This window comes from Perognathus longimembris, chromosome 9 (genome assembly GCF_023159225.1).
Source record: "Perognathus longimembris pacificus isolate PPM17 chromosome 9, ASM2315922v1, whole genome shotgun sequence".
Lineage (NCBI taxonomy): Eukaryota > Metazoa > Chordata > Mammalia > Rodentia > Heteromyidae > Perognathus > Perognathus longimembris.
This window is the reverse complement of record NC_063169.1, coordinates 58618854-58644922: the sequence shown is the minus strand read 5'-3', so window position 1 is coordinate 58644922 and position 26069 is coordinate 58618854. Positions and strand designations below refer to the sequence as shown.

The 26069-nt window shown below is 38.9% G+C and overlaps 1 protein-coding gene across 4 annotated transcripts in view; it reads right to left on the bottom strand.

Moving 5' to 3' along the window:
* Positions 1-13495: 13495 nt before the first annotated feature.
* Positions 13496-26069, bottom strand: part of Phactr2 (phosphatase and actin regulator 2) — a 218509-nt gene continuing 205935 nt past the window's right edge. For all 4 annotated transcript variants that reach the window (XM_048354219.1, XM_048354215.1, XM_048354218.1 and 1 more), the window contains 4 exons: positions 24649-24710; positions 22663-22800; positions 20839-20915; positions 13496-15122 (listed from right to left, as the gene is read on the bottom strand). In XM_048354219.1, coding sequence (XP_048210176.1) covers positions 15107-15122; positions 20839-20915; positions 22663-22800; positions 24649-24710 — 293 coding nt within the window. In that variant the 3' untranslated portion in view covers positions 13496-15106. The remainder of the gene's footprint in view (positions 15123-20838; positions 20916-22662; positions 22801-24648; positions 24711-26069) is intronic.

Here is a 26069-nt window from a genome sequence, read left to right as displayed (position 1 = left end):
CATTTCTTGAGATTTACTTTCGGAGTGCTTCAGTGGACTGTGAGAAGAGATATTTTACTCCATATATTCACAAGAAAGAGAATGGATTATGGAGAACATCTGAAGGCTTAAGAAATCTGGCTCAGGGCCAGGGCTAGTTTTTATGTGTTCAACCACATATTTTGATGTTTCCGTGTTTTACCAAGAACCTACACAATTTTACCAGTGCCTGGGAATGTTCAAGGCCCCAGCTTGGGTTCAAGTCTGTGGGGAAACAGAGCTCACAGCTGGCCAGGTCACAGAGCGGTCAAGGTACTCTGTGTTTCTGTCAGGAGACAAAAAAAAAAAGTGAAAATGGGGGTGGGGTGGGGTAGGCTATAGCTTCTCTGCCTGTACAAACATTTCCCATACTCTTCAAAACTGGAGCCCACTCCAAATATTCACATTGTAGCCTGTGGTTACACTACTCACACAAAAAAATTGTAAACCTTTCTTTTTTAATGATCTTAGCAGCAATGATCTTAGCAACTATTTTCCCCAAAGTGCCCTGTTCAAAGCACTTTATGAATATATACTCAAAAATTCCTATAACAGGATTGAAATTGATATGCTATTATCTTTTGTCATTAGAAATTTTGGGTAAAAATTTGAGATTAAGAAAGAAATAGTTAAGTGAATTTTATCTTAGGGAACAAAGGCAGTAAACACTGAAGCCAGAATAGGAACTCAGGTATAAATTTGGCTGTACTTTTAGCCGTACAGTGCAGTATACCCTAGGTTAAAAAAATTCTGCATCACCAAATATTTAGCACATGCCATGAACTTGTTGCTTCAGAAGGTGTTTTAGATGTTGTTTTAATACAAAGAAATGTTATTTCCTACCAGTAATGGCAATTGTCATAGAAATAGTCTAGTAATGGCATTAAATCCAAATGTTACTTCTACATGCTTAGTAGTATACTGTAATTAAGGGTATCTCATTTAAAGTGATTAAGCAGAATTTCTGGCTTTGTGTAGGCTTGGAAACTTTTTTTTTCCCATATGAAATTAGCTCAGCCATTGAAATTGTGTTGACCATATTAGCTCCATTTACATCCCATGCAGTGGTTTTCCTACTTAGAAAACTACTTTCCATCAGCAACACTCAAAGACTCCTGAACACCAGGAAACCAATATACACAAAGTAGAAAAATTGCTTGGGATAGCCAAACTAAATAGACTTTGAAGCAGAAACTTTAGGAGTTATAAATTATATGCCTGACAATATTAATAGTGTTTACAAAGGTTCTTAATTTATAAAAAGAGAAAAATGCCTCTAGATGGATGAACCAGGAAATGCACAGTAGTACTGCTTGTAATAAAGAAAAACAACAACAACAAAACATTAGTAAGGAATTAATTGAAAAAATATGAACCATTCATACAATGGGCTACTGTGAAGCTGTTGAGATGAACACAGACCAAAAGGAGGGGGAAAAAAACCACTTCAGAATATTCTGGAAGATGGCGATTTTTGTGAAAAGTTATTAGAAAATGAAAAGTAATGTACACTGAAACACGACAGTGCAAGCCCAGAAACTACCTGGAGACCATGTAATAGCAATTATCCTTGAGGAGCTGGAGGAGGATTATGGGAGACTTTGGTGTGCTTGTATTGTGGAGGTGACACTCCTGTGCTCTTCTCTGTCTATCAGGAGCTGGACGCCAGCAGCACCCACGGCTACTCGAGTCCCTCACATAAAATAGTGTAATACAGCCTGTGCAGATCATCACAGACATTTTAAATCATCTCTGGATGACTCACAATACCTAATACCATGTAAATACCTAATACAACCTAAGGATATGCATATCATTGTTACACTGTGGTGTTTAAGGCACAAGGACAAAATATACAGCCAGCACTGACACAGTTTAAAAAAAAATTCTAGGGGCTGGGGATATGGCCTAGTGGCTAGAGTGCTTGCCTCGTATACATGAGGCCCTAGGTTCGATTCCCCAGCACCACATATACAGAAAATGGCCAGATGTGGTGCTGTGGCTCAAGTGGCAGAGTGCTAGCCTTGAGCAAGAAGAAGCCAGGGACAGTGCTCAGGCCCCAGGACTGGCCAAAAAAAAAAAAAAAAAAAAAAGTAAAAAAAAAATTCTGGTCTTTGATATAAATATAAAGTTCTTAGATATGGAGGGCTGATTGAATTACCTATGCTGTGTATAAGAAGATACTTAAATGCAAAGAGAGAATACGTTAGAAACTCACATAACCCATTTCAATGTTGTTAGATGATAATATTTAAATGGTAAAGTTATGTATGACTCATGTATGTATAAAATAAACACATGCTAAAGAATTTATTTTATACACAATCAACAAGGCAATAAGCAACAATATTACAATTGGTTCCAAGATCAACCCAAAGAGCAGAACTATCTACAGAGCCATGATAGTCATTATCAGCGTCGTGGGGTGCCACTTCCCAATAGATTTTATCTGTCAAGAGACAAGTTATTTTGCATTATCGTCAGCCTTTCTACAACATACAGAGTTTAAGATAGCCCAAAGATGTGGGGAAGCAGAGCCCTCCTACCATCTTTTTTAATGTAGATTTTATTTCATTAAACATATATTCTATTATTTTAAGGTATTGTACAGAAGGGTTACCATTTCATAAGTCAGGTAATGAGTACATTTCTCCTTATGAACAATGTCACCCCTTCATTCACTTTCCATACCAATGTCTTTTTTTGGTGAGGGGAGCGTCCTTTGTGGGGCTTGAACTTGGGGCCTGGATTCTGTCCCTGAGCCCTTTTGCAAAAGAGTAGCACTCTATCACTCTGAGCCACAGCACCACTTCCAGTTTTGTGGTGGTTAGTTGAAGATAAGTTTAGCCGACTTTCCTGTCTAGGCTACCTTTGAACCAGGACCCTCTGATCTCAGCCTCCTGAGTAACTAAGATTACAGACATGAGCCACCGGTGCCTGGCCATCACAACATCTTAGTGGGAAAGGTGAGCACCATCGCCCCCATGAAAACACCAGTGTTTCCCTACAGGATTGAATAATAGCAGTAGAGTGCATGTTATGCTCACTGTATTTACTTTTGGTCATTTGGCTCATTCTTATCATGCAACTTGGTGGAAAGTGAGCCACAGTTGACTCTCCTCAGTGTAAAAATGGAAATGACATTATTATTATTAATACCCCATAGGGTTGCTGCTGGGTTAACTGAGGAAATGTGTGTGAAATGTTTAGACATGGCCTGGCTTTTAGTAAATGTTTGGGGAATGTGAGTTATTATCCTTTTTCTAGCTAAATGTAGTAATTCCCCTAAATGTATTGTGCTGTGGGGTGGCAGGCCAAAACAAGGGCCTTCAGCATCTGGGATATGTCAGGCTCATGAGCTTTGCATCAGATCAAATGCATGTAATGGAATTCTGTTCACTTGCATACTAACTCAGTTTCTTCACTTGCCCGAATCCTATCCTTTTACTTTCCATACATTTCTGGCCCTTTCCAGATTCTTCAGAGTACATGGCTGGTTTACAAAATTCTTAAAAAATTTTAATTGCTATTATAAGGATGATGTACAGAGGGGTTACAGTTACATAAGTCAGGTAAAGAGTACATTTCTGTTTGGACATTGTCACCCCTTCCCTCGCTGTCTCCCAGTACCCCGCACCCCCATACTCACCCACAAAGTGTATAGTCCATGTTCAACATAAGTGTCTAGAGAATACCACTGCTGCAGGTAGTGGTATGCAAGTAAATTCTACCCCCGTGCTTCTAGTAATTTTTTGTCTTTTCTTTTTTGGTACTGGGGATCGAACCCAGGACATTGCACTTGCTAGGCAAGCGCTTTGCCACTGAGCTACATCCCAGCCCTGCTTCTAGTAATTTTGTGTGCTCTTACCCTGTTTGTCTGGATGGGGAATGGGAGGCCTCACACTGTTGCACAAGCTGGGTTGGAACTTCCAGGCTTAAGAGCTCCTCCTGTCTCATCCACCTGAGTAGATGGGCCTATAGGCAAGTACTACTATACCTGACTTCTTAATCACATAGTGTCTTTCTCTTATTTTGGTTTTCTGTGTACTGACTCTTAATTGAAAGTACATACTTGGTGAATAAACTTGAAAATGTTCATCTGAATTTTCTTCACTGTGCTTTTGCCATTTGAATTTTAAGTTTTCTGTAGTAGTTTTCAGTTGCATTCAATCTAGCTTTAGGAAACATATGTCATTAATAATTTAATCTGTTTTCCTTTGAGTAAAAAATTATTGAACCAGGGGGCTGGGGATATAGCCTAGTGGCAAGAGTGCCTGCCTCGGATACACGAGGCCCTAGGTTCGATTCCCCAGCACCACATATACAGAAAACGGCCAGAAGCGGCGCTGTGGCTCAAGTGGCAGAGTGCTAGCCTTGAGCGGGAAGAAGCCAGGGACAGTGCTCAGGCCCTGAGTCCAAGGCCCAGGACTGGCCAAAAAAAAAAAAAAATTATTGAACCAGGAAAACTTTAAGAAAAATAAGGGACCGGGTGTTGATGTCTCACACCTGTAATCCTAGCGACTCAAGAGGCTGAGATCTGAGGATCATGGTTCAAAGTTAGGATGGGCAGAAAAGTCCCCATGAGACTCTTATCAGTTAACCTTTAAAAACATTCAAAAACTGGAAGTGGATCTGTAGCTCAAAGTGGTAGAGCACTAGCCTTAAGCAGAAGAGCCAAGGGACAGTGCCCAGGCCCTGAGTTCAAGCCCTATGGCTGAAAGGAAAGAAAGAAAGGAAGGAGAAAGAAGGGAAGGAAGGAAGGAAGGGATGAAAGAAAGAAGGAAAGATAAACTCCGGGGTAGTTGCTTCATGCATGCATTTAGTTTATGAACTTTAGCAAATGAGGGAGAAGTAGGTTACTGGCATTAGTATTGCAGGAGATGGCGTCTCTGCCTGTCAGTGAGCATCAGTGAGCACAGACCTGGGTACCTGAGACATTCATACACTTCCCCTATGCATTCAGACCATGCAGGTGTACTGCAACTGCTCCTTGTGCTGCTCACTGGGCTGAGTGCAATTCTTATACTGTAAAGAGAAGATTATATTAAGCCACAGGTAGAGATTCCACACCTGAGTTCACGAGACAAGTAGCTGTCAAAACACAGATGTGCTAAAAATATAGTATGTATAAAATATATGTATGAAACATAAATAAATTTTTGTGAGGAATTGGGTCTCATCTCCAGGATGTCTCATTATGTACATACAAATTTTCCATAATCTGAAAAAAATTGGAACAATTCTGGTTCTGAGCCAAATGAAAGAAGCAGGCATCTATTCTAACTAAGAAGTAAAAATGGACTGTGTGAGGTTTAATGGACAGGATGTGTGAATTTAGTATTGGTCCAATATAAGGAATTGTCAAATATACTTTTTGCTATATAATTTAATCTCCTGAATAAAATGTTATTCCATCTTATTTAAAATTAAGCTACCCAGTAAAACATGGGTTAAATTAAAACTAAGTATTGGAAGTCACTCAGCTGATGTGTAAATGATTTCAGATGTTATAGTCTCAGAGGCAAAGTTAGGCAATATGAAAATAGTTCATTAACTTTTTATTACAGCAAATTTTTCATGGTCTTAAGCTACATTTTCTTTGGGAGAGGGTTATCCATTTCTAGATTCCATTACAGGTGCTGATGAATTTAAACATACTCTTTGTGTGCTTTTAAAATTAAATTTTATTGTATAGAGGGGTTACAGTTACATAAGCAAGGTAATAAGTACATTTCTTTTTGAACAATGTTATCCATTCCCTCACGTTTTTCCCGTCCCCTACACCCGCTCTTCTCCTCCCCAAGTTATAAAGACCATTCCTAACATAGTGTCTAGTGAGTCTCACTGTTGTAGAGTTTCACTCTTTGTCCCACTCTTTCTGTGATTCTCCTTCCCTTCCCCAAATCAGATAAACATATACAAGACAAAGGGTACAGAAATTTAAAAAATAATGACAACAGGGAATAAACCAAAGGAAAAAGAAATAACTGAAAAAGCACCATAAAGAACCTCTTGTTTCCATTTCTTGGAGTTCATTTCAATAAGCATCGATTTAAATGGTCATATGTATAGCTATTCAGCCATTGTGATCCTCTCCTAAGAAAATCCTCCTTTGTTCTCAGCATGAGAATGCTTAGAGTGCTGTTTAATTAATCATGTCCAAGTGTACTTATTTGTCTTTTACTATTCATTGGATTAACTTGTAGACTTATAGATACATTCTAGTTATTACAAATGAGGAAAACCATCCAGCCAAAGTTCTGGATCATAGGGAAGCTCCATGTTTAGACTTTTGAGGAACTTCCATACTGCTTTCTAGAGTGGTTGAACAAGTTCACATTCCCACCAACAGTGCAGTAGAGTTCCCTTTTGGCCACATCCCTGTCAGCATCTGGTATTGTTAATTTTCTTGATAATGGCCTTTCTATCTGGGGTGAGGTAGAATCTCAGTGTGTTGTTTTCATTTGCATTTTTTAATGACCAGAGATGTTGAACATCTCTTATTTCTTCTTCAGAGAAGTCTCTTTTTAAGTCTTCAGCCCATTTATTGTTGGGGTTGTTGTTTCTTTGAGGATGTTTTTGGGGGTTAATGTTTTTGAGCTCCAAGTATATTTTAGATATAAGGCCCTTGTCTGATGTGTACCTAGCAAAGATCTTCTCCCAATCTATCCTGCTAGCTATGCCCTTTGCCATGAAAAACTCTTATGTGTAATGCAATCCCATTTATCCAGCCTGCCTTTGATTTGTTGTGTTTCTGGATTTTTACTTAGGATCAACTTTCTGATTATAGCCCAGATTTCTTTCCCCATTTTTTCTTTTTGCAGAGCTCTTCAGCACTTGCCCAGGTCTATCACATGATAGACACAGATGAACCATTCCCCACATACAACAGTCATTTCCATTTCATAACTGTGGGCCACCCTGACCTCTCAATCAGATAATGCCAGTCAGATTATGCTTCCAACATTGCCTCCTTCTATCTAGTCCATCATAGCTAGAGTGTTTAGAGCAAATCTGAGTTTAAATTCTTTTTTTTGGCCAGTCCTGGGGCTTGGACTCAGTGCTTGAGTACTGTCCCTGGCTTCTTTTTGCTCAAGGCTAGCACTCTGCCACTTGAGCCACAGCACCAATTCTGGCTATTTTCTGTATATGTGGTGCTGGGGAATTGAACCTAAGGCTTCCTGCATACGGGACAAGCACTCTTGCCACTAGGCCATATCCCCAGCCATGAGTTTAAATTCTTCAAAGATAATTTAAAATATAATTTAAACTGGGTGCTGATGGTTCATGCCTATAATCCTTGCTACTCAGAAGAATGAGATCTGGGGATGGTGATTCAAAGCCAGATGGGGCAGAAAAGTCCTGTGAGACTCTTAGTTCCAAATAACCAACCACCAAAATGCCAGAAATGAAGCTGTGACTCAAAAGAAGCCTGGGACAATGCTCAGGCCCGGAGTTCAAGCACCAGTACCAGCAAGTATGTGTGTGCAAACACACACACTAGTTTAAATATAGTCGTTTATACTGTTAGAGAAAATCTAAGTTTTAAAATACTCCTGAGTTTAAAATAGTGGGCTCTCCCCACCCTCTCAAAAAGGGGCTAGGATGTAGCTCAGTGAGTGGCAAAGCACTTTCCTATCAAGTACAATGTCCTTAGTTAGATCCCTAGTACTGGAAAAAAAAAGCAAAAAACAAAATACAGTTAAAAATGCTTGGTGCTGGTGGCTCACACCTGTAATTCTACTTATTCAGGAGGCTGAGATCTGAGGATGGTTGTTTAAAGCCAGCTTGGGCAGGAAAGTCTGTGAAACTCATCTCTAATTAGCCACCAGGAAACCGGAAGTGGCATTGTGGCTCAAAGTGGTAGAGAAGTAGCCTTGAGCAAAGAGCTGGACAGGGCCCAGGTCCCGAGTTCAAGCCCCATTACTGACTAAAACAAAAAAGGATCCCTGTTGTGTTAAAGGAAATTTCCAAATTCTTTGACAGATGCCTCTGAACTTTTAATTCAAAAGGATTAAGCACTATCTGAATCAAATACAAATTGGAACCAACTACAACTTGGGTTTTCTCAAATATTTTATTGAGGTAACTTTTCCCAATTGTATACACATATATATGCATTTATATGTACTTAGGAAAGCTAAACAATGTTCTAAGGCACTTGGAATTGTGCACAGCAAAATATCCTATTATATTATACCACTAGAGAGAGTTTGCTTCTTAAATAACACAAACACCAATTGGAATTTAAAAAAGGTAATACATAGTCTTTCTTTCAGGTTACAATAGTGGAATACATATACATATGTGTGTATACTGGTAGATATTTATACCCACATACTATAATACAGTACAGATTAAGGTCAACAGAAAGAGAAGGTATCAGGTTAATCAGTGTACAGTCCCAGTTATTTACACATGCAGATCTTCTACTGTGTCATCCGTAGAACTCAATCACTCACTGGAAATCAGGAATCATTAAGGTAATCTGATAATGCTCACAGTGAAACCATTTTAATCACTTTAACCAAAACATGAAATAACAGAAAAATATGTCAAGAGCCTATTATTATTATTTTAAAAAATCACTCTTACATAGAAAAAATGCCTAGCTTAAATTTTTAATAAGTACTTAACTGGGGAAATTGGTATAGAATGCTTTGAACACACTGGCCCATTTCTAAGCCACATGAAAAAATACTAAACAAAATGAAACAAAACAAAGAGTGTTTATATTTGAAGTGAGGAAAGTGGTTTGACCTTCGTTTCACTATTTCCAAATTGTAGCTAGTAAAGCAGTGGCAACTTCTCATTGTGGTGATGCTCTACAATAGAAAGATACAGTCCAATCACAAAGACACCCAGCAAGCAAGGAGCCCTCAGACTGGCAAGTGGCACAAATATTCTTATTGGCATTTTAATATACCATAAAATTGACCTGAGGGTAGAGTGGCATTTTGCCTTGTTGACTCCTTTCAATTTATTCTCTTTAAAAAAAATACTGCTATTAAAAAAGCTAACATTTTTAAAGCACCATCTATAAGTTTACGATGTAACCATCTTTATGAACTCTATGTTGCTCTGCCTTGAGGTTTTCTTTTTTAGAATTTTAATATTTCATGCAATTACAGTGGCTAAGTTAGTTCTATTCACCTTACAAGAATTCATCTACATAACTTCAAGGCCTACTGACTGATCTGTTTCAGTGACAAAGACAGAGAAAGTATGCCTCTGTGTTTTTAGCACAGTTTAACCTTGTTTCACCTGGGTCAACTCATCTTGGTTTGTGTGTTACCATCACAGTTACACAAATATGAAGGAGCCCATAGTGTAACCACATCACCACATAGTATTCACACATCTTGTTAGAAAGGGTGAACCACAGGACTGTATTGATACAGGGGACTTCAAATATGTGCATGCGGATTAAATCCATTAGCAAAATAAATACAAAATTCTTGAAACTGGGAGGGGATTGGAGGGGCGTGTAACATTATGGGGTGACTTCCAAAGAGCTTTGCATTGTTAGATGCATTACTAGAAGTCACATGTTTTAACTCTTGCTACAACCCTGATGATTAACAAGGACTATGGCCAATAGGGTAGTTCTGAAGTAAAAAAAAAAAAAAAAACCAAAACCCAAAAAAACAAAAGAAAATCCCTGGTTGCTTCATGTAAAAATCTCTCCTTTAAGTATACACAAGGGCCAAGGCCAAGTCACTACACCTAATGCCCACTATAACTGCTAGGACTGCCCAACAAAAACTGCACGCAGGCAGAAGACTTGAGAAATGATGGTGGTCAGAGAAAAGCAAGCAGGTGACACAAGGCTTGGGAATCGGCACTTTTTCCTGTTGTTTTTTTTAAATGACAGCAGTCAGTTGGGACTCCAGTAGAGGGGTACCATCCTCCAATGGAGGTCATGTGAACAAAGAGGAAGGCTTTTATTTTTGGTTTTCACAACGCCAAGGGATGCTGCTGACATTCAGTCAGAAGGGTCCTTAAACATCTTGCAATGCGTGGGAGCCTTTCTGTACAACAAAAGAGCATTCCGATCCAAATGCCAAGAGCACCCCACTGAGAAACATTGATCAACGGTGATTTGGTCATCTGTGCAGCTGCGCTAGCAATGTGACAAGCTAAATGACATTTTTAGGGGGTGTGAGTGTACATGCAGTAGATCCTAGCATAGGTTAAAATGACCCTTTTTGGTAAAGGCATTAGATGGGAATAGCTACCACAGGTTTTGTTTGCCAGAAATCCAATGTAGCCAAGGGGATCTCTTAATTTGTGAAGACCCCCAACTTCAAAAAAGCATAGGTGGGTTATGTTTCAGTTGCTTTCTAGAAATGCTAATGATGGTAGATCACAGTTTCTAAGAGCTTAAGTTTGTTGATTATTAAGTACATAGGAAGTGAAAATGAGAATCATTTGAGGGCTTTCTACTTGTGCCCCGCTCACCGTAGTCACTGCAGAGGCTCAAATCTCTCTTTGAAAGCTAGGTTTGAACTATGTAGGGATGTGCTTTCTCGCAGGAAGATGTCCCCATTGATTGGATGACTACTTTTTTTTTTTTTGCCAGTCCTAGGCCTTGGACTCTGGGCCTGAGCACTATTCCCTGGCTTCTTTTTGCTCAAGGCTAGCGCTCTACCACTTGAGCCACAGTGCCACTTCTGGCCATATGTGGTGCTGGGGAATCGAACCCAGGGCTTCATGTATATGAGGCAAGTATTCTTGCCACTAGGCCATATTCCCAGCCCCAGATGACTACTTTTGGCACTTGTCCCTTCTGGCACATAGTTGAATGCTGAAAGTTCATTCTGCTTTCTCATGTACTGTGTGTGTGTGTGTGTGTGTGTGTGTGTGTGTGTGTGTGTGTGTGTGTGTGTGTGTGTGCGTGTGTCCCACCAGGAATCAGACAGCAAATACTTTGTAACGAGAGATTAACCAAGGAGCTAAGGGACAATTTTGTAGAAGAAACTAAGAAGTTTCTTGTATCAACATACTCTAAGGATCTGAGGAAATAAGGATCAGAGTATATACTTTTACTAGGAAAGGTAGGCTTCACATCACTAGAATTTAGGAATGTTCAGACAATTCTGTTATATTGACATAGATTCATCTATCTGATGTTAGTTTAAATCCATCTTATCTATACTGAGGAAAATTCCTTATGAAACACACTGCTAGAACCACTGAAAATGCTAACAGGTGGATGAACGTTGTGAGAAAGAGAGGAAGAGGGGATAGTTTTCACAGTTAAAATGCACATCAAAACTTCCTTTCTCACTTGGGCATACAGTATAAGCTTTGAAACTTGTGTTTGTCTGACTCTAAGACAGGGTATTTATCAAGATATTCAGTACTAATTTTTTTCCTCCTACAAGTGTAAGCTGTTATCTATGCTATATATACACACATATACACATATATACATACATACAAATATATATTTAACACTATATATATTTTTTTCTTGGTCCAGTCCTGTATTAACTGTAGGATGCAAAATCTGATGAGTTATGGATTTTAAGGACTGGACTCCTTTGAAAATTTGATGATTTTATTTTTGAAGGATGTATCTACTGCTTCTATTTCTTCAAATACTTTTTGGCTTATCTTTCAGAACTTTCTATGACATTAGGGAGAGATAAGTGACTACACTCATTCTGACAAGAAGAAGATGAAGATGTAGCCAGAATGTCAGTCTTCTTGGGTAATTCAAAGAGATAGATGTGTGTGCCTTTTTCTCCAATTCTAACAGCTGTTTAAATGCCAGGACAGGTCGCTGAATACTGCAGACCACTGTTATATCATTTATGGAATTAACATAGAGTATAGTTAGCATACAAAATGCAAGACACTTCAACAGACAAAAAATATCAAAGAAGCAATCTTAACTGAATGCTAATCACCAGAGAACTAGTTTTTTTTGTATTGATTGATAATGAGCATGAGAAGGCTGATCAAACCCATTCAATATGTTCTTACTGTATTAATATTAATGAGCTTTCTCCCTGCTATATTTTTTTAAAAGATGGAATTGGTCCCATTGGTTTTTATACTGTCTTGTCTTTTCCTGTCTGAAACATTCCTTGAGATGGGTTTATTTTCTTCCATATCGCAGAGATCTAGTCTCATGTTATATGTTAGTGAAAACTTGGAATTAGGTTATAACTGCAATAGGAAAAGAAATCAGAGTTAATAGTATAATAGCTCAGTGATGGAACATGTGCTTAGTATGCACAAGGCCTGTGTTCAACCTCTTGTGCCAAACAGGAAAACAAAACCAAGTCAACCAATTTAATTTTTGCACACAGTCATTTTCTTCATAGAACAGAAGTATAGTGGTTGGGTTGCAGAAACACTGGCATTGAGCAGAGATGTCACTGCAGGGAGGGAGGCCAATGCCTTTGCCAAATAGGACTGACTAGCTAGGAAATTGTAGACAGGGTATTGGTAGGGATATTCAGCATTGATACCTTTTAAAATTAACAGAACCTTATTCTGTGAAGTACACTTTAGCTCATGAGCCTTTAATTCTTGCTATAACTTTTATTTAAAGGATCATTTTAATAAAGTAATTGGTGACCCCAATTACTTAATTAGGCCAGCAGTGGTTAATTTCTTTCTCACTTTTAAGCTTTTCTAGCATAAAATTTTCTCTAAATCAAATTGACGAAAGGTGTGGGTAGTTCATAAACCTACTGGCGTATTATGCAAGAAACATGATATATTAAATTCCCATTTTATGTTGAATGAATCTCACTGAAAGGATTAAAAAATTGTATTATATGCATCCCTAGTGAGAGAAAGACTGTTCTTTTCATCAATCAAACAGGAAGTTTCTTGAAAAGTATCTTGAGTGATAAAATGATGTCAATGCCTTGTATTTACCATGAAATAGAGCTCTCATGATTACACATTAAAAAACTTCAAAGTTTATAAGGACAGAAGGAAAAAAGAGAAGAAACACCTTAGTACTTTTTCTCAAGACATTCAAATGATAATGAAGTCATTATTATAGAAAAGAATATTTGGAACAAAACAAGAACCAAATAATGTTTTATAGCTGGAATGAAATACAGGGCTGGGAATGTAGCTCAGTGGCAGAACACTTGCCTACATTGTAAAACAATGAAACAAAACAAAACCCCTCAACCAGAGCCGGACCTGTGGGGCATGCACAAACATTATTTTCCAAAGCCAAAGAATATCTTTATTAGTGAAATGGCAACAGAGAAAGCAGGCTGATTTTATTAATGCATGCAGCTGAGTGCACTAAGAGGTCTAATAATGCTGGTTACTTTTCTTCCCTAAAAAATAGTCCCGATTAAATGCTTACCTATCATGTACAAAGTCCTGACTTCATTATCTAGTACCACCCTCAACAGCCAATCAATTAATAAAATCAAATTTAAAAGAAAAAAATGGTCCTGATTTTTTATGATAGGTCAATTGGGGCTATTTAAAAAAATTCTAAATAAGAGAATCCAATTTTAAGTGGTTTTTCAAAATATTAATGAATGGGTGAGGAAAGTGGGAAGGGAAATCTCAATTTACCCAACATTTAAAATGTTGACTTTGGGACTGAAAGCAAGAAATCACAGTCTTTCCTATTTGGGACCAGAAACAATTCAGAAAATTATATTCCAGCCTCTAAGGATGTTACATACCCTGGGGATTTTAAATAAAAGGGGTACCAAATAATTGTGAGAGAGCAATGAAACCCAGGAGAGTATTTACAGATGGGTAGAAGAATGTGGAAGCTGGCCTGGCAGAGGACAGGAGCAGAAGGATACTGATGTAAACAGTACCGACTGAAGCTCACTGGGAAACCAGCTGCAACACTCACCTGACTCACCCTCTTGCATTGAAAGCAAATACTATATTTATAGATATGATCTGCAGGCTCTTAATATACTACTAGGTGAGGTTTTCTTCGCACACAATTTACCCAAATTTTGTTTTATTTTTCTTTTTTAAAACCCATGTGGTTTGATTTTAATAGCAGCAACCCAACTTTATATAAATGCAGCATTGAAAAAAAATACTAGTTCCTTTTCATTCCCCCTCAGAACTAACAGAACTAACAGCACATATGTCTACCTGGCTTATTTAAAGGGTCTCATGATTGTCGATATGATCGCGTTCAGATCAAATACAAACTTTCTGACTAGTTGGCTTGACTCTGGAGATAATCAAGATAGGGAAAGCCCAAAAAGATTTATTTCTAAACTATGTAACAGTTTTATAGGGTCACATTACATCTAACTGTATACCCCATCCTGCTATCCTTGTGGAAGGCTGAGTCCCTAGGAATAGGTATATAAAAAATGTCAAGTGAATACAGCTGAGCTATGCAAAGCATGCAACAAAATTTCGATGGGCATGCTTGGTAAGAGTTGGTAGAAGCTTCTTGCATTTAAGAAAAAGAGGCATGAACACATTCAGACATATTTCTGGCAACTCACTGGCACAATATAAAATAATGGTACTATACTGTACCAACTTAATGGTAAGACAAGAATGTTCTAGAATCAAGTCTTTAGGGAATCTATATCAGTGGTTAGATTCCCATTTTCCTTAAGAAGTTCTCAAATACCAAATGCCCACTTCAAAAATACACTGGTGCTTTGCTTTTTCTTCATTAACATAATGAAGTATTTTCTTTTCCTTTCTGATTTTCAACTCCCACCCATTGGCAGTGCCCAGCAATAGCACTCTTCATTTTTGTTTAAACTACAACTCCATACCATTTGGCTTTCTGGTAGTAGGGAGCCAGTGATTGTTTTCTGCTCATCTTCTTCGATGAAAACTCCTGATGAAGAACAGCTCATGTAACCATAGTTTCTGTCCCTTACCATCAATTCACATTCTGGGCAGCAAGGCGAGTTGCATCTTTCCTGTTGCTTACGGATCCCATCTGGGCAGTTCAGGAGAAAGATGCTTTCAAACAAAGCTGAGTTCCTTGGCCACCATTAAGCAGAAACACACACATTCACATCTCAGTGCAGTATCACGTTTTTCAGGAAGCAGGGCTTCCACTAAAGATGATCAGTTGATTTCCAAGCAATCCCACAGTTCATTATGGGCGATGGAACCTAGAGCAAGAAATAGTTATGGTGAGTCCTTGGTATGCATTGTGCAGTCCAATGATCTGAACAAGGTATGGTCAAGTTGATAGGGAAAAGCCACTCTAGATGTTTCCTGATTGAATTACCGTGGTAAGCTGCTGTCATAACAGAATACTGTTAAACACATGATGTTGGAGAGCAGAGAGAATCACATGAAAGATAGGATAGTTAAACTTTCATCCACCCTTTTTTCCAGAACTTTCCAGAGATTCAAATTTGAAATTACCTATATTTCGTACTCTTAAAACTGGAATGCTTCCCCCTTCTGGTTTTTCTCTGTTGAGAGGGAGTGAATGGGGAAGGAGGCAAGAAACAGCTTTTTAAAAATCACAGAATTGAGAGGAGGAGAACTCTTTTCCTTCAAGTTGCCCTACAAGTTACCTTGAAAATTTATTAATCTTTCTACCATTCAATATGTTAACACAGGGCTGGGGATATGGCCTAGTGGCAAGAGCGCTTGCCTCGTATACTTGAAGCCCTGAGTTCGATTCCCCAGCACCAAATATACAGAAAATGGCCAGAAGTGGCGCTGTGACTCAAGTGGCAGAGTGCTAGCCTTGAGCAAAAAGAAGCCAGGGACAGTGCTCAGGCCCTGAGTCCAAGCCCCAGGACTGGCCAAAAAAAAGTTAACACAAGGGTAAAATTCACAAATAAAAAAACTTCACTTCTCTGAACTTTGTTATTTGACATATACTGAGATCTTTGATCTTGAATAATTCATTTCCCTCTTCTTTAAAACAGTTTCACTATTGTGGCATATTGACTTCTTAATTCACTCTTGTGGCACGTTGACTTCTATTAAGCAAAGGAAGGGTCTCCTAAACACAGCTGAGAGGTCAGGTCACAAGCTGGCTGGGTCTTCTTAATACTGATCTCAGTTTGCAATATTTTCCTACTCTTCAAGTTTCTGTCTAGGTACAAGTACATGGGCACCCAGGAAAGAGTACCACTCCCTATAGAGCCTCCTCGTTCCGCTGTGGAGGACTGCCATGATTTGATATTGCAGTTCCAAGTACAGTTCTGAGGCCACATTCTGGTAAACCACACTTACCTACACTATCTGTAAACCCACAGAGGAGGATAATACCTCAACAGGTCATAAAATAACATCAATGCTGAAGAAACATATATGTGTGTGTACACAGGCAACAATCTCACACTTAAAATGTGAAGAGAAGGGAAAACAATCTCATGTTTCAAAAAATGTAAAGGTGACAAGGAGTGAACAGGCAAAGAGTGACAAGTCTCCCTCCCACGTTGGCTCTCGTCACCCATTAACCAAGCAGGGACAAGCAATGTTAGCAGCCTTTCGCATCTTTCCAAAGACACACAAACAAAGGAAGCTGTGTATGCAAATGGATGCTTGCAGTATTGCCTCATACATCTCTAGGTGGGAGCCATCTCTGGATAAAGGGATGACTGGGAAGAGGCGGGAGATAAGTCCTAACCCATTTGTTACATGCCTTGAATCCACAGGGAGCACAGAGGTTTAGGGATGGCTTAAATGGTGCAAGGCAATAAAGTCTGCTGCTAATTAGAAGACAGGATTGCTGCTGTGTAGCCAAGTTACATTTAAAGGGCCAGGTTATCCTTCGCAGGCTGTTTATGCCTCCCCTCGACCCCAAGGTGGCTGGTGCTAAGAGTACTACTGTCTTTTACATGAGCAATAGCTAATATAAAACATCACCATAATTCTATATTATTTTGATTAGGAACAGTACTATTTACCCCAAACTATCTCCTTTTAAAAGAATTGCTGAAAACATCTTGAAAAATCATACCATTATTTTTATATCTCTAAAGCCAAAAATACTTCCTTGGCTGGAATGCAGTTCTAATGATGTCAGATAAATTAATGGAAAATAGCAGCAGACATCTGCTTTAGTGCCAAGTTCTGAAGACTACTTAAGGCATGTTTATTTTGGTGATATGAATATTTAATTTTTCCTGATCTGAAAAGACATTCTGAAGAGGGCTAATCAATATGTATTTTGGGGGAAATATTTTGCAGTTTGCCCTTGATATTACCTGTTATTCCCCAAAGCTTTGCATTGACTCATACTTACTTCAATGAGGATATCCACTCATTATTTCATGGAACACTTTAAGAATATTCTCAATTTCTCTAATGAATAAATACAGAGAAATAGAAACACAATTCTGAAAGTGAAAGAATATCCCATCAGGTGTAAAAAGATAATCTATTCTGATTAAATAATGTGACACAGGGGCAAACAACCAGCTTATTGGAACATAATGAAGGGTCCATGTGTATGCTAAAAGAGAAGTTTACATCATGAGGAAGTGAATGGCATCGAGCCAACCAACCATGTACACAGAGCCATATACAGAGAGTACAGCGACTTCACTTTCTTGAATATATACAAATAAATGGCCAACCAATAAAATTCCTAAGAGTAAAGAAGCATGTATAAAAGTAGAAAACAATAATTTTATAATCTTGGTCAGCTTCTGTAAGACATAACACAATATAAAAATACTAGAGGGGTTGGGGTTATGGCCTAGTGGCAAGAGAGCTTGCCTCGTATACACGAGGCCCTGGGTTCCATTCCCCAGCACCACATATACAGAAAACGGCCAGAAGTGGCGCTGTGGCTCAAGTGGCAGAGTGCTAGCCTTGAGCAAAAAGGAAGCCAGGGACAGTGCTCAGGCCCTGAGTCCAAGGCCCAGGACTGGCCCCCCCCCCCAAAAAAAAAATTAGAGCATAGATTTGGGTATGTAAAAACATGTAAACAGAAGATCATTAAAATAGTTTATAAAGGTTAACAACAGATTGGAGAAAAATACAGTGACAGACATAATCCTCGGTGAATAGTCATAATATCTAAGGAGGCCTTACTAATCATCTAAAAAAGACCAATAGCAAGTTAGTCAGATGGCAGGATAAAAAAATAAATGATCAATAAAATATATTGTTCAATGTCATGGAAATCAGTGAAAGTACTGTTGTTTATATTTTACACTATCAATTTTTAGAACCTTTCCTTTAGAATGTAAATCTCTCAATCACTCCCCTAACTCAATTGCTAATGAGCCTGCCAGCATGTTCATAAACAGTGATTCAGTAAACTGAGTTCTCTTTTTGGAAGCTAGCAGAGTAGTTTGTTCAAAGTGTTATACATATCTCCAGATAGGTAGGCAGGTAGGTAGATAGATAGGTATCTAGATCTCTGTGGATGAGAATTCTACATAAGTGTTGGCATGCCTACACAGATATAGGATACAATTAAGGTAGCAGTGTTCTGATAATGAAAAGCTAAATACCAACTGTAAATACCCACTAATCATGTTTTTGCTCAGTAACTTATCAATGATACAATGTTTATATGTGTGAGAGAGGGTATACATATAAACATGTGTACATACCTATGCACTATATACATACTTGTTTGAAAACAGTCTAGATTTATGATCTGCATCAAACTTTTCCAGTCTTACTAGTGAGAGTGCTAACAAAGGCATGAGAGGGATGAAAAGGAGTTTCATTTTTACTCTATTTAGATGTCATAACTAAATATATTATTTTGCATGTAAAAATACACGTGTAAAGGAAATGTCTTTGACTCCTACCTATAACCTAATTTTGTTGTATTTGTTCACAGACTGTCACACAACAGAAAGGCCTTTTTCGGGAGAAAGATTTCCTTTTCATGAAATGAGAACTTTTGTAAAAATGCATTAGTTTTAATTTGATTCTGTGCTGCTGCAATTTATTCTCACATCCTGCTACCAAATGGAAACATGATTATCAGAGACCCTGATTTCCAGGAAGGTGACACAGAAGTAAATCTGTCCTGAATCACAGAGTGGGCGAAGCGGAGCCCCAGCGGCTCTGGGGTCAGGACATAAGGACACAAACACTTGCCATTTTCTCAATTGCCTGAAGGCCCCAGCCCGTTCCGTGTCACCATAAATATCCTGCCGCCTTGCTCTGATTTACTTCACTGAAGAAGTGCAACCTCAGGTGTCACATTTTAGAATGAACTTTTCCTGACCCACAAGTGTTATCAAGAATAGAAGTCTGGCTTGACAGGGTTGTGACTGATCCATGAGTAGATTATGATAGGATAAAGCCCTCAATAAGATAAAAATAATACTTTCAGGTTGGTGGGAAGCCCTACTTGCAAATACAGACCAACAGGGAGGCACTGGTGGCTCACGCCTGTATTCACAGCTACTCAAATGTCTGAGATCTGAGGATCCTGGTTCAAAGCCTGCCCATGAGCGTCTTATCTTCAACTAACCAGCCAAAAAAAAGTCAGAACTGGAGGTACAAGTCAAGTGGTATGAGTGCCAGCTTGAGAGAACAAAACAAACAAAACGAAACAACAAAAAGAACATGAGGCCCTGAGTTCAAGCCCTAGTATTAGCAAAAAGAAAAAAAAAATCCCACTAACAAGATAAAGAGAAAACAAAGAGATGAAGAAAGAACATGCCTAAGATAAAGAGGTGTGTTTTATCTGTGTACCAGTCCTTAATGGATTAGTAATAGCTAGGGAACGGATCCGTAATTACAGAGGCCTGGCATGGAGTTTATAGACGAGGTCTGCTATTAACTAATATTAGACTACTTGCTTTACCTGAGACGACTTGTGGTCCCATACAGACGACCACCAGGAACCACTGCAAGGCCAGAGAACACACACACAGCTGCCCTACAGTGGCTATCTCGAGTTCAAGGCATCAGTCTTGGCTTTCTGAGAAGACATAACACAGTCTTCCTCTCCTTGTGACCAGTTGTGTTGGTATCATTTGTATCGATTTAATTTCTAAAGATCTGATTTCTGTGCACATTTTTCTAGGAACCTTCCTGTTATAATAGAGTAAAGCACATACACCTGTGAGACTGAAATATACAGAGTAGCTGTGATGTGCGGGGAACTCAGACAATGTGAGTGCCTTCTAGTTTTAGTCCCACAGCATGCTGGGAGGAAAAACAGCAAGATTGAGAGTTGCTGTCGTTATGATCTGAAGTGTCTTGTAAAGATTCATGCAATAAAGTCTTTGTCTTCAGCTTGGCCCTATTCAGAGGTGATGGAAACTGGAAGAGGTACAGCCTAATGGACAGACTTCTGGTCACTGGGGCCCTTGAGAGGGATTGTGGGCTTAGTTTCTTCCTCACATTCTCACGAGGTGAGAGGTTTAGCTGTGTGTGGCTATCATGTTGTGCTGCCTTGCCACAGGCCCCAAAGCAGCAAGGCCAACTAGCCATGGACCAGAACCGTCAACGCCAGAAGCTCAAATAAACCCTTTTCTCTTTCTATTTTATCTCATGTTATTTGCTACTATCACAGAGTAGTGATTGGTGGTACCAGTGAAAACTTGATTCCTATTTTAAGTTGCATCCTGTGAAAATTCCATTTCTATCCTAAGTTTTGTCTACTGAGCCCAAAGCAAAACCTAAGTGCCTACAGTAATGGTGATCAAGATCTGTTCTGGGCATAGAACTTCAAGTATCAGTGATGTAGACGATTATCATATAATTAAATATAATTATCTTTTAACACTGCCACCACTGATTTAGGTTACTGGTAAAAGCAAATAAAGATGAATGCCTATTAGACAGCATTCTGTTAAACTATGATTGTGACAAGTTACACTTATCATAAAAAGTGCCATATCCAGCCTTTTCAATATGCTAAAATGCATCTTATCTACCTACCTTGTAAACTGTCGACTCTCTTCATGAACTTCCATTTCTGTGCTTTTAAATTCATTTAGTTCTTTCCTTATTGCTGCCTACACAAGGAAAAAAAAAGACAAGTAGAATGATTATGTAGGTCATGTATTTCCTGAGTCTACACACCATCAATGAAGCAGAATTAAAAAAAAAAAGAAATGTCTGAGAAAAGGATTCCTATTTTCTACCAGGTAAATACATGCAATATGGGCACATGCAAGTTGGGCACCTCCAATCTAAAACCTGAAATTAGAAATGCACCAGAATCTGGAAAATTTTGAGTACCAATATGAGGCTACAAGTGGAAAATTCCATGTCAGACCTCATATAGCTGTTGCAAGGTGAAAGTACAGTAAATAACATTGTGGAAAAATGACCTTCAGGCTATGTATATAAGGTGTACATAAAACACAAATGAAGTTGCTTATGATGTCCTGGGGATCTGACCCAGGACCACACATGCTAGGTAAATGCTCTACCACTGAGCTACATCCCTAGCCCTGTACAAGACCTTTGGGATTAGACTTAGCCCTCATCCCCACGTCCCATTATATATATATATACATATGTATATATATAATATGTATAATATAACATATAATATTATATATATATGAAAATATACCCAAATCTCAAAATTATCCCAAATCAGCAAATCTTTTGGTTCCAAACTTTTCAGGTGAGGGTGAATCAAGGTGTAAAGCCAAACTAAAAGCTCCTTTGAACAATTAACATACACCTTAACAAGATGAAAGCTAGGGCCTTGTGGTATTGGAGGTGGGAAGGTCAAGGGAGAGGGGTAAGTGAAAGGAGGAAGGGTGAGCAAATGCAGTCAGAATATTCAATGTATGTATGTAAAAATGTAACTGGGAGAATTGAAGGAATGGGTGGGATTGGGAGAGATGGAGGAGAATGATGAAAGGGGTGACAGAGATTAAGATACATTGTATTCATAAGCTGATGTGTTGAACTGTACCTCCTTTGTACAACAACTTACAGATAATTAAAAAAAATAAAATCAGAAGAGATTGCTTTCATGAATCTTTCACAAAGAGCAGAGGAGGCTGGATTCATGCTTGGGCCTGGTCTTGTTTTACTCACAACCCCCTGCCACCTCCATAAGCATAAGAGATTTTAGAGCATGAGTTTTTCAGAGAAACAATATTATGTTCCCAGGAAAGTTCTTCATTTAGTCCCACCAAAACAACATGGCTTTTGACTAGCTACTGGAAAAGCAGTCACTATTTATTCTTTAATATTGGAAGTCTAAACAAACAGAATTTAACATTTCAGTCCTGCACTTAAAGCTACCCAAGGAAAACATCAAATAGGACGCCTTCCTATTTAAAGAACACATGACTCGTGCCGTGTAAATTTTATGACCACAAAGAGATGCCTATGTGTCTGTGCAGAATGAGAAGCCGAAACATTCGGCCACACATTAATCTTAGTAACCTATTAACACATGGTGGCAGGATTGTGCACAGCTTTTGGGATCAGTTTTTGGCTTATTTTAAATGTGTGTATGTGTGTGTGTATATCTAGATCTATACTTTCACAAACCCTGACTCTGAGAAAGCTCTCTTCCAGGTTTGACTAAGGCAGACTAAACAATTATGAGACTTAGTTGAAAGAACTATATTGACGTTATAAATATTAACATTGACGTGGCTTCCATAGTCAGAGGCAGAAAGTGCTGGAATATTAATTAGGTGAGCTCTAAATGCCTGGGTGAGCAGGTGGAAGGTGAGTATGGAACTTTGGCGAAAGCAATGTAATCAGCAAGCTGGCCCTGGGAGTGCTTGCCTTGTCTGCAGGTGTCAGCCTGGCCCAGGGCTTGTCTGCTCTGCGATCATAGTCCGGCGAATCGGTGACTTCAACATACTCGTTAAATCTCAGGATCCTTCGAGCTTGGAGCTCCGCCACTGTGGGTCTCAGGCTGAGCTGCGGGAGGGTTGGGGGAAAAGATACACATTGGTAAAACTGTTTACACTCTTGTGGTGGCAAGTTTTTCTTTCTTTCTTTTTTTTAATAGATAACACTTTAAAGTTGTGGTTAAATAAGGTCACTTTCACATACCAAAAAAAAAAAAAAAAAAAAAAAAAAAAGAAAGGCAGTGGTGTCTTGGGAATTTGTAACGAGAACTAGAAAGCAGTGTGCCCTCATTTTTGAGACTATAAAAATCGTCATTGTTAGATAGGTCACTGTGTTTGGCAGTAACCATCTGCATTATGTTATTTTCCCCAACTGCCAGTGCTGAGCTGAAGGCCTGTCTGTCATCCCTAACACACAGTGACCCACACTTGACAGCACCCGAGCTTAAGGATGTGAAACTTTAAGAAGCAAAAATTAATGCCTGCTCTGAATCCTCATCCATTATAGCTGTCCACTCAGAAATGTCTTGGTTTTTTTGTCAGTTGTGGGGTTTGAGCTCTGGGCCTGGGCACTGTCCCTGAGCTCTTCAGCTCAAGGCTAGTGCTCTACTAGTTGAGCCACAGCGCTGCTTTAGGTCTGGCCAGATAACAATCCCATTGGTCAGTGGCCACACCAATCAGAAATGCCCCACCTAGTCTGCCTCTCAGGACTATGCCAGGCATAGGGTAGGTGCCAGTGCTACAGAGTCACATGGGTCATGGCAGGGAGGGCTGGATGGGTGGGACAACTAGGAGCAAGGGAGAACGGCAGGCGCTGGTGCCTTATGGATGAGCCCAAGTGAATGCGGAAAAACTCCATGAATCCCAAGAGTGCTCCTGGAACCAGGCAGGAGACTACTGATTGTCCACAGCAAGTGACTTAAGGGCCACCAAATGCTAACAGAGCAATTCCTAGAAATCCAGTTCTCAGAATTGTTCCGATTTTGACATTTAGGATTTCTGGAGGAAAAAAAAAAAAGCAAACGAATGAAGGATTTCTTTCCCCCTTCTGGAAATTTTTCCCCCCCTTCAAAATCCAGTTCCTATAACTTTTCCATGGGAATGGAGTGTTTCCGGAATCCGCCTTAGAAAGCTTTTGCCACAAAGTCCCCAGCCAGCCCTCAAAAATGTGGGTCAGGCCCCCCCACCACTTGACTCTGGTCATATTTTAGTCACTCCACCCTTTTCTCCAGGTATGAAAGGTATATCTGAAGAATTACTGCAAGGATTTATGATGAAATATAAAGTCTGATAGTGCTTTTTTTTTCCAAAAGAATATTCTTTTGGCAGGGCTCTTGAGTGAGATTTATATTTTCATAAAACGTGGAAACAATTGTCTGAGCAAATTTGTCAATTTGGGTAGCTCAGTGGCAGCCAAGCTGTCTGGTCAACTTCACTTAATAAATAACTCCCACTTCTGATAGTGGCAAATCTTCAGTAGTCACAGGGTATTTATTTAATTTTTTCCAAGACTAAATGGAAAATGAGAGCAGTTTTAAAAGTTACTTTTTAGAAATGGAAATATGTATATATATTTATAGATATTGAAATGTTAATAATTTCTCTCTGAATGGAAGATTTTTTGGTGGTATTTTTTTTGTATTTTTAAAGATTTTTACACCATGCATGAAAATCTTTTGAGTAGTAACTTTCCAAAATTAACATGACATGCAAACAGAAAAAAAAGATCACTTGTTTCATGTACTGTTTTAATGGTCATGATTCTGTTGTAGATGAGTAGGAATAATTATGCCTAGACATTACATATTCACATAAACGTATCCATTACATATTCACGTGTAAAGTGCAAATTTAAACCCACAAACCAACAAAGTTTATTTCAGAGCATTAACAATCAGAATGTCTTTAATGTCATTACCTTCCGGCTAAGTCTGCGTTTAAGTTCCATTTTTGCTTCCTGCTCTTCTTCTTCATTCTTTTCTATTTGTTATGGGGGAAGAACACAGCAACTTAGTTATTAGAGAGAAACCTTATCATCAGAAATGTTTATCAGATCACAATTACTTGATTCAAATACTGACCAAACATCCTATTAACATCTTCAAAAGTTATTGTAAGAGCTGGGTGGCTCATGCCTGTAGTCCTAGCTATTCAAGAGTGTTCTAGCTAAGAATATTGATCCATATCCAGCTTGAGCAGAAAAGTTCTTGACTCCATCTCCAATTAACCAGCAAAATGCCAGACTGGAGGCATGGCTCAAGTGGTAGAAGAGCAGTTAATCAGGACAGCTGAGCATGAGGCTCTGAGTTCAAACCCTAGAACTGCAAAAAAAAAAAAAGTTATCTAACCAGACTGCTCCCCTGAAATTATGATAATGTTAAGATAAAAAACTGGGATACTGACAACCAGGCTAAACCTGTAACTGAGAATGTCTAGGTGTACCTTTCACTCCTTGCTTCTGGTTCTTTATCTGTTTAAACCTCTAGCTCATGTCTGTACCCTGAGGATGGCTGAAAAGGGGTTGAACTGCTTACTTCATCTCTTCCTAGAGCTGCCCCTGTTGTGTGATAAGTCTCTTTTCTCTGCTTTTCAAAAGGACTAGGTTATGAAAAGACTTTGCAAAACCATGTGGTAGTGTTCATGTCTGTGACGCTAGGTACACAGGAAGTGTCAGAAGGAGATAAGATTGTAGTCTAACAAAACCTTATCCAAAAAAATAAAAATAATGAGAGTAAAAAGGGCTTGAGGCAAGCATGGCTCAAGTGATAGAGCACTTAGCTAGCAAATGTAAGACAAAATTTTCCAGAAAGATCAGTCATATTTGTACATGTTGTCCTTTCTATAAGGTGTGTGTGTGTGTGTGTGTGTGTGTGTGTGTGTGTGTGTGTGTGTGTGTTATGGCTTTTCCTTCTTATAGCATTGTCTTAATTTAGTAATTTTAAATCTTTCTGTTTGCTGGCTGCTTGTTCCATTCTGAACAAATATGGACAAGAGACTGTCTGTCCATACCCTGTTGAAAGATTTCTATTGCTGGTCATCGCATGGGCTTTACTAGCAGGATTTACCAGAATTCAGATGAAATTTTACTTGGGGATCTGGCCTACATATGAAGAATCTGAGACATAGTAAAAGAGCAAATGAGAACCATCCGACGCATGTCTGAGCTGCGGAGTTCCATTCAAACCCAACCAAAATATTTGATTTGTCTTCTTTGGTTCCCATAGAAGCCGAATGTAAACATTTCTTTGAATTTGGCTTTCAAACTAGAATGTTCTGAATGGGGTTATGGTGTACTGTGGGTGGAAATTATTTATTTTCTTGTGACTTTAACTTTCCTAA